Consider the following 9,425-nt stretch of genomic DNA (forward strand, 5'->3'; position numbering starts at 1 on the left):
ATGGATGCAGCAGTCGCACCATTGGAATACATAGCTTGGACTGTAGCCTACAAAAGCGTATTCCTGCTCTTTTTCCTCGATCCATCAAACACATGTGGTGTGTCATCATATTTGCCTGTGATTTATGGTCAGATTCGCTCACGTTGAACAAATGTAAAATAGCGAATGTTTTCAATGCTGATTTGAATGTCGTTGACAAAAAAGACAGAGACGTGTCAAACATTTTGTTTTCGCAAAGATCCTTTCTGAATTTAAAAATAACCCTCGAAATAATCATTTCGTTTCTCAAAAGTATCTGTTATCTGATTACAATATTGTAGCTGGTAATGTAACAGATTACAGTTACAGTTTTTGTAATCCTTTACATGTAACGGATTACTACGCAACCCTGCTGAGAACCATAAAGATGCTGGAGTTCAACCATTTAATCGTAAAACTATTATTCATATCCACAAAATCCAATAACTCAAAACCTCCTTCTGCCCTAGTTGCAGAGAGAACTTAATTTGTAAGGTGGTGATGTTTGTTTTCCCACACAAACCAAACAATCCAAATCACTCAATGGTTGAGGGCAGAAGGGAGTTGATGTCGTCAGCTGTTCGACGTGGCGACTTGACGTAGCGACTTGACGTAGCGTTACGTGTAGCGCCAGAGGAAGGAAGGAGGGAGGGACTGGGCTTCAGGGATTTTATCTGCATACTGTGTCCGGTTCTACCCGGGGATGCTAACGGAATAACGACCACAGTCATGCGTTCATCAACATACGAAAAATAAACATTGCAACGGTGTCATTCCGTTCATAATAGTAATATTTGATGAAATACATTGTGGAATAAGCAGCTATATTTGACATTTTGGGAGATTTGACTACTGCACCTACACAGCAGGTAACGTTAGCTAGCTAACTGTGATCATCATAATTTTCAGCAGCACCACCAGTTTAGCCAGCTCGCTAGGGACGCAAGGTTGGAGCTAGCTAGCTATATGTTGTATTGCTGGGACTAACAAGCTAACTAGATACAATACGAATGATGATCACGAATAGCTAGCTATGGCTGCTATATTGTGTTGTGAAATGTGATTGCTTGTTGTGAGAGCAGGTTATCGTTGCATTCAGCACTGTAACTGAACCAGTGGACAGATCAGCCAGCTGGCTAAGGAATATGGACACTGCATATTTACATATCACAGCTGGCTAAGGAATATGGACACTGCATATTTACATATCACAGCTGGCTAAGGAATATGGACACTGCATATTTACATATCACAGCTGGCTAAGGAATATGGACACTGCATATTTACATATCACAGCTGGCTAAGGAATATGGACACTGCATATTTACATATCACAGCTGGCTAAGGAATATGGACACTGCATATTTACATATCACAGCTGGCTAAGGAATATGGACACTGCATATTTACATATCACAGCTGGCTAGGCTGGATATTATCCTGAATTAGGCAGATTTTACTCATATTTACATTGAAACCATTCCTATCATTAATGTGAAAAGCTCAGTGTGTGATGATCGTGCTCTCTCTCTTCATCACCTCTCTTTCTCCATCTCCCATCTATTTGTCTCTCTCCCAATGCGCTCTCTCCTGCAGACGACCACCATGGCAGACAGTTTTATGGGCAAGGCGGCTACCATGGAGATTCCTATCAACAGCAATGGAGAGACCCTGGCCGAGGATGACAGTTTGGAGCAGGTGGGTCATATGGTCTGTGTCCCATGGGAATACGGTGCCATTTGGGATACAGTTACTATGTACAGTATTTATATGTATACTGTGTGTGGTGACCTCTCATGACATCAAGTATTTGTTTGTGTATTTTATTGTACTGTATTATGTCTCACTTCTGTGCAGGCTGCAAAGATTCAGTGGACCTTAGATGAGAAGGTAGGGATATGCAGTAGAAGGGATGAGAGAGAGTGTGTCACGTCGTGGTTGGAGAACTGTTGATTTAGATGTAGTGTACGTGTTAACATGGACGACTTTCAGACTAACCACAATAAACCTTCATCAATAGGTTTTCTCCTAATTGTTTTCCACCTAATCTACCATTTTCATGTGTGTGAGTGTCTGTGTACAACAAATATTATGCCTATATGGAAGGTCTTCGTCAGATTGACAATATACTCTACAGGTGCGTTACGCATTAGTCAGTCCCTCCAGGATTCGCATTTGTTTTTTGGCGCAGCGAAATCAAGTGTTTTTGGCCGCAAATATCATAAATCTCTGCAAAATCTGTGAGGGACTGATTAGAGTTAGGCTATATCTATTCCATTGATGTGTTGTGGCTTCACCTTAGGACCTGCAGCAGGTGATGGTGTCTGGTCCCAACCTGAATGAGACCGGCATCGTGTCTGGAGGCTACGGAGGACCTGCAGGGGGCATCATACCCACCTCCTCCATCAAAGGTACACACATCTCTACTGCTCTCACTAGCTCCATTAAAGGTACACACAGCTCTACTGCTCTCACTAGCTCCATTAAAGGTACAGACAGCTCTGTCTCGCTCCGTACTGCTCTCATTGCTTTGCATTACTGGAATGTCCACTTAATTATGTCCACTTAGGCCTTATTAAATCAATGAATAGACTAGTCCCTTAAGCAATGTCTGTGCTGCTTGCTTGGTTTGTTAGCATTAAGAATGGTGAAGACTACATTTTCACCTGCCCCAATGTGGTTTGTCCTGATGGAATTCAATTCAGTTTTTTGTTTATTTTAGGAGGTTGCCTGCATGCTGTTCTGCATCAGTGACTCTATTTTGACCTAACCTTCTTTCTGATCTTTCAGGAGTCTATGAGTAGCAAACAGTCTCTCTACTGTATTGGCTATTTTGATTTTAAGATCTACTTCCTACTCTCTGTTACTGACTATCTTAACCAACCCTGTCCTCCAGGCCCCGCTATCCACTTCAACCCTCAGTATGTGGACAGGAGACGTCCCCCTGCCCCTAACTGTGCCCTTGTCCCTGGAGCTCAATTGTTTTTTGTGAAGTCACACAAAGTATCTGCGCATGTGTACAGGTTCGTTTCATGCAGTTCACAGCGTGGAGGCCACGGCACCAAGACAGCGGAGAAGTTGAGCCTCGAGCTTCAACACTCTTAGTTGTTGTGGAAAGTGACCCTCTGTGCTGTTTACTCTCTGCATCTACGTCATATTGCTGAGTCTGCCTGTTTACACTTTCATGGGTGTTTTCATTAGTTACTCTTTCATTCTGTGGGAGAATGAGCCCTGCCTGTAGCCTGGGTTGCTGTTTAACCCCAGACTAATACATACTGAATGCATGTCGGTGGATGTTAACTAAAAAACTGGATATGTTTACTAACCTGATTGACTTCATTGCAGAGCTGTTTGATTTACCGTGTTATGTTTGCGTGAATGTTTCTAATGATGACAACTGCATCCCAAATGGATAGGGCACTACTTTTAACCAGAGCCCTATGGCTCCCCCATAGAGAATAGGGTGCCATTTTGGATGCATCCTATGTATGCAAATGTACATTGAAGTGGTTAACGAATGAAATATTGAGGTTCATTAAATCATGACGTGCATAATTTCCTACTTTACTACTACTTATGTTCTCAACATGTTCATATTTCATATTTTTCTCCATCTGCTTTTTTATTCTGTTGTTTTTTTGACATGGAAAACCTGTGTGACTCACATCCTCTCTAACACCTTCACCAACCTTCATCTATTCTCTCCATCTCATATATCACATCTCCTCTCCCCATTCCCCCCCCATGTCCATTCCAGACCTGCGAATGAAGTCCAGGGCACAGGGTGTAGGTCTGGTCCCCAGCCAGTCAGCAGCCAGCAGGATAGCCAACCAGAACCAGACCGACCAGCCATTCACAGGTACCAGAGGAGTAGGGTTGCGAAATTCCAGGTTCACCAAAATTCCCAGGTTTTCTAGAAATCCTTGGTTGGAAGATTTCCAGAATTGGAAGGTAATTCCAGAATTACTATAAGCACTACATTTTGAATTCTGCAACCATGGTTTCTGGAAAACGTGAACATTTTACCTGGGAATGCTACTGGAACTTTCCAGCCCTACACTGGACCCGTACAGCACCACCCTCCTTTACTCCACTTCACCTTGTTCACTCATTCATTTCATTCACTCTCAACTGATCACTCAATCACTGTCACACTATTTTTCTCGAAGACATACTGGGCACATGAAATGAATATTTCAGGTCTTTGCTTTGAGGAGTAGTGATGAGGAGAGTGCCCAAGGAAACACTGATCTGCCTTTCTGTGTATCGCAGCGCTACTGACTGAAGCTGGTTTTGTGACAGCGTTCATAATAAATGAGATGAAAGGTCCATCTTATTTACTATAGACTTTATCAACTAGGTCTCAGCATCTAACCACTTTAAGGAATCCTCAAAGAGTGAGCAGGTTATTTATTATCCTTTGTGTCAGGGTTGGGGATGCACCACAGTAACAGCAACCAGAACATGTCAGTGGAGGAGGCTAACCGTGGTGTGGCTGTGGAGAAACTAGACAGCGTTAAGAAGTGGGGCATCAACACCTACAAGGTACAGAACAGAACCTTTCTCCTGGGGAAAATGTGTTGAAGCCATCCTTCATTGAATCCTCACTGTGTTCTATGGGTGTGATTGCGACAGCACTGGTATGATCAGTTGTCTTCATACAAGACTGGGAATAATTTCCTCCTTGGAAAGCAAGTAACTCTTCTATTCAGTTCTATTCTGATCACATCCCTCCATGTCATCTTTATCCCAGTGTGCCAAGCAGATGTTCTCATCTCCTGTTCTCTCCTTTATCCTAATCACATCTCTTCCTCTCCATCTTTACACCAGTGTACCAAGCAGATGTTCTCTGAGCGGTTCGGCCGTGGTTCTCGGACGGTGGACCTGGAGCTGGAAGCCCAGATAGACGTGCTCAGGGACACCAAGAGGAAGTACGAGTCTGTCCTGAGACTGACCAGCGCCCTGACCAGCCACTTCTACAACCTGGTCCAGACCCAGCAGGCCCTGGGGGACACCTTTGCGGACCTCAGCCAGAAATCACCTGAACTACGGGTAAGAAAGACCTCCAACTCCTGACCCCTGACCTTAAACCCGTAGACCTCAGCCCAGCCAGAAATCAGCTGCAGATGGCACACTGTGTGAAATTGGCCTCCAGAAATGTAGCCTGAAAATCCAGGCTGTAATTTTTGGTTGGAAACAAAGCCTGTCAGTTTCACTTTGGAATCCATGCTACCTTACTGACTGTTTCTCTATACGAGATATTTATTGAGGATGTAAACGCAAGTGTTTGTGTCCACAGGATGAGTTTGGCTACAACGCGGAGACCCAGAAGTTGTTGTGTAGGAATGGGGAGGCTCTTCTTGGAGCCATCAACTTTTTTGTGTCCAGCATCAATACACTGGTCAACAAGACAATGGAGGACACACTGTTGACCATCAAACTGTACGAGGCAGCAAGGTAACAACGAAGATGGGGAAGGTTAAAAAGATGCGGGCGGCCTCCCGAGTGGCGCCGTGGTCTATGGCATTGCATCGCAGTCCTAGCTGTGCCACTAGAGAATCTGAGTTCGAGTCCAGGCTCTGTCGCAACCGGCCGCGACCGGGAGACCCATGGGGCGGTGCACGATTGGCCCAGCGTCGCCCGGGTTAGGGGAGGGTTTGGCCGGCGGAGATATCCTTGTCCCATCGCACGCTAGCGACTCCTGTGGCGGGCCGGGCACAAGGCACGGTGTTTCCTCCGACACATTGGTGCGGCTGGCTTCCGGGTCAAGTGGGCATTGTGTCAAGAAGCAGTGCGGCTTGGTTGGGTTGTGTTTCGGAGGACGCACGGCTCTCGTCCTTCGCCTCTACCGAGTCCGTGCAGGAGTTGCAGCGATGAGACAAGACTATCACTACCAATTGGATACCACGAAATTGGGGAGAAAAAAGGTTGCAGGGCCTGGAGATTCCTCCTTATAACAGTTTCAAATGATCATACTGACAAATTATGAGGTTTACAGTCTTTTTTTTACAGAGATCTGTGCTCCTTTACACCATGAAAATGTGGCCCTATATCTATGATTGCCAGAGACATTATATAGAGTGTGTTTGACATGACATCATAGTTCTGTGTGTCAGGCTGGAGTGTGATGTGTACCATGCATACCTGGAGGAGTTGAACCTGGGTTTGAGGGTTATACGTTGTTACAGGGTGTTATGTGGGTGTTTTATAGGATTGGTGGTATACTGTATACTGAGGTATGTTTTTCTAAAAGCCACAGGGTGGTTTTTTAATAGTCAAAACTATTTATTTTAAGAAATTTGAATATTTCTAGCTACTTTTTAAGTTAATACCTGCAGTAAACTTGTGCAATATGTTAGGAGATAAAGCAGATTGTGTTCTTCATTTCACCTGTCAAATTATTTTACATTATGAAGCTTACTGCAGTTCCCCAGAACAGTTAAGCCAGTCACGTGTCTGTTTATAAATCGTACAACGGGAGACAGCAGGAGCTGGTGAGTTGATAGCGTTCTTTATCTATCGGAGAGTCTCTGTTGTGCGGTGCACATGAGGTGATGAAGTTACACTTGTATGCAATTCACTATTAAATGTTTGCCATCAGTCATCATATAACGGCTTTCTGCCGTGTTTGAGAAGTCAAAGAGCTCTGGATGGGTTGTCTGTACAGCTGCCGTTTGATCCCTGTGCTTCCTACTAGCGTTTTCCCCTCCGTTCCTCTCTCCTCTGCTCCATGTACACATGCTGCTCTTCCTTCAGAAAAGCAGCATCACAACTTTAGTCATTTGCACAATTTCTCTCGTTCACCTTCACTTGTAAATGTCCACACTCACTGAAAATGACATTCGGTAGCAACTAGCTCTACTTGTATAACTTTATGAGCGGGATTTGCCTCTCTGCAATTAGTTTGTTTTTGCTCATTAGCATTTAGCTAACAGCATCTGTGTGATTTTTTTTGTTTTTTTGTTTGTTTTGTTGTGTTTTTAGTTCCCCCCTGTGTACTATGCTGGTAATACCATAAACCCGGGATGGCAGAAGAACTCACGGTATGGCTGGATACCGCCCAAGCCTATTTCTTTACGCTGCCTCTCCTCCCCTCTCTCTCCCAGGCTGGAGTTTGATGCGTACAGGGCCGACCTGGAGGAGTTGAGTCTGGGTCCTCGTGATGCTGCCACCATGGTGCGTATTGAGGTGTCCCAGCAGCAGTACCAGGTGCAGAGAGACAAGTACGAACGGCTGCGCTCAGACGTCACCATCAAACTCAAGTTCCTGGAAGAGAACAAGGTAGGTTAGTTAGTTAGTTAGTTAGTTAGTTAGTTAGTTAGTTAGTTAGTTATTTGGTTAAGTTAGTTTACAATAATGCTACATCACACTCTCTCTCTTTTTCTGTGTGTGTAGGTGAAGGTGATGCACAAGCAGCTGCTGCTCTTCCATAATGCTATCTCAGCCTACTTCGCTGGAAACCAGCAGCAGTTGGAACAGACACTGAGACAGTTCAACGTCAAGTTAAAGCCCCCAGGGTCAGACAAGCCCTCCTGGCTGGAGGAGAGCTAGAGTGATCAGCTCCCAGTCTCCTGGCCTTGTATGTATCAAGCATCTCAGAGTACTCGTACCGATCTAGGATCAGTTTTGCCTTTTAGATAATTATGAATCAGATTATATGGATGGGCAGAACTTGATCCTAGGTCAGCACTCCTACTCTGAGATGCTTGATACATTTGGCCCCAGGTCTCAGTCAGGTCTATATAGGGACACAGATGGAGAGACACACTGGGGTTGGAAGAAACAAGAGGAATGGATGGATGAGTAGACGGATGAACAGATTTATGAAACCAACTCAAACTGTATATACAAACCAGAGATGGGACAAGTAGAGACTAGTGATGATCATACTAAGGGGAAAAGAACACAGTTCTTCCATTTAGTTTTGCCAATACATTGCTCATTCGTTTATAGAATGTCTATTTCATGTTGATTTGTTGTGTTAATAATTATTCTCAACAGAGCGTCATTATGTTGTTGCTATGTAGCGTAACTTTTAATTTATCATACTTTGAGAAGTTATTCTAAGATTATAGTCTACACATAAATGTAATCATTATTTTCAAATTGTTTTCACTCTTTTGTAAAGCGTTATGTAAAGCATTCCAGAGGTCATAATTTGAAAGGTCAGTAAACTGTAGAGGATATTAAGAATAGGCTATGTATCTGGACCAGTTACATTGTTTGTACCTAGTGACGATTAGATGTATATTTATTAATGAGCAAAGGGAGAAAGAAGCCTACAGTCTGGTATACTATTGATGACAGAAGTTATGGGATAAAGGGGAAATCTTGGATTTGTAAAAACAAAAAGCAGTCAACAATCAATGGCTATATATCATGAATTTAAAAGTCAAAAAATGAATTTGTACCAATCCCAGATTGCCCATTGTCTACCAATCATTTTGAGGACAGGAAATACAACTTTTGCATTTAAAATAATCTTCCTCTGATTAATCCTGCATATCATTTAATTACACATGCATTGTTTTTAACATATCCAATATCTCAATAATCAAATAGAGTTAACATTTGTTCAGAAAAATACCTAGACTTGGGCCTCCCGAATGGCACTGCATCGCAGTGCTTGAGGTGTCACTACAGACCCAGGTTCGTTCCCAGGCTGTGTCACAACCGGCCGTGACCAGGAGACCCATAGGGCGGCGCGCAATTGTCCAAGCATCGTCCGGGTTTGGCCGGCACGAATGTCTGTCTCATCTCGCACTAGCGACTCCTGTGGTGGACCGGGCGCAGTGCACGCTGACACGGTTGCCAGGTGCACAGTGTTTCCTCCGACACATTGGTGCGGCTGGGTTCCGGGTTAAGTGGGCATTGGGTCAAGAAGCAGTGTGGCTTGGTTGGGTTGTGTTCGGCGGACACACGGCTCTCGATCCTTCGCCTCTCCCGAGTCCGTTGGGGAGTTGCAGCGATGAGACAAGATCGCAATTGGATGTCACGAAACTGATTCCATTCAAATGTATATGTTCTTGTTAGGTTTTTCTTTTGTTTTCTCTCACATTTCCACATCAATGTTGTGTCTTGTTTTTAAAACAGATATGGACCTGGTGTACAGTATATTAAATTGTGGTTTACAGTATATGGTTTGGTATTTCCATAGAGACTTGATGTTTCCCCACAGAAGCTGGACAGGTATAACAATCCGTCCACCTGCTGTCCACTGAATATGTTGTTGTAGTCATCATCTGTATAAAAGTACTGTACCATATTGTGTTCATATATTACATGGCAATACAATCCAAAACATGGCTGAAAAATGATTGGTACTTCCATCTGTGATTGTCTTCTTTACTGTTAATCAGGCAACGGTCCAGGCGTGTGTCCTGAGTGGCACCTTATTGCCTAAGAAA

At 43.8% G+C, this 9,425-nt stretch overlaps 1 protein-coding gene across 2 annotated transcripts; it reads left to right on the top strand.

The window, feature by feature from the left end:
* The first annotated feature begins 674 nt into the window (after positions 1–674).
* On the top strand, positions 675–9,335 carry LOC123992815 (arfaptin-2-like). Of its 2 annotated transcripts, XM_046294351.1 has the most exons (10): positions 675–887; positions 1,615–1,716; positions 1,876–1,908; positions 2,321–2,429; positions 3,776–3,877; positions 4,448–4,563; positions 4,849–5,070; positions 5,318–5,475; positions 7,125–7,299; positions 7,414–9,335. In XM_046294351.1, the coding sequence occupies exons 2-10, from the start codon at positions 1,624–1,626 to the stop codon at positions 7,567–7,569; spliced, it is 1,164 nt and encodes a 387-aa protein (XP_046150307.1). In that variant the 5' UTR covers positions 675–887; positions 1,615–1,623; the 3' UTR covers positions 7,570–9,335. The 2 variants fall into 2 exon arrangements, with proteins under 2 accessions (XP_046150307.1, XP_046150308.1); XM_046294352.1 differs by lacking the exon at positions 3,776–3,877.
* Positions 9,336–9,425: the final 90 nt, after the last annotated feature.

This window comes from Oncorhynchus gorbuscha, linkage group LG13 (assembly GCF_021184085.1).
Source record: "Oncorhynchus gorbuscha isolate QuinsamMale2020 ecotype Even-year linkage group LG13, OgorEven_v1.0, whole genome shotgun sequence".
Taxonomy (NCBI): Eukaryota; Metazoa; Chordata; class Actinopteri; order Salmoniformes; family Salmonidae; genus Oncorhynchus; species Oncorhynchus gorbuscha.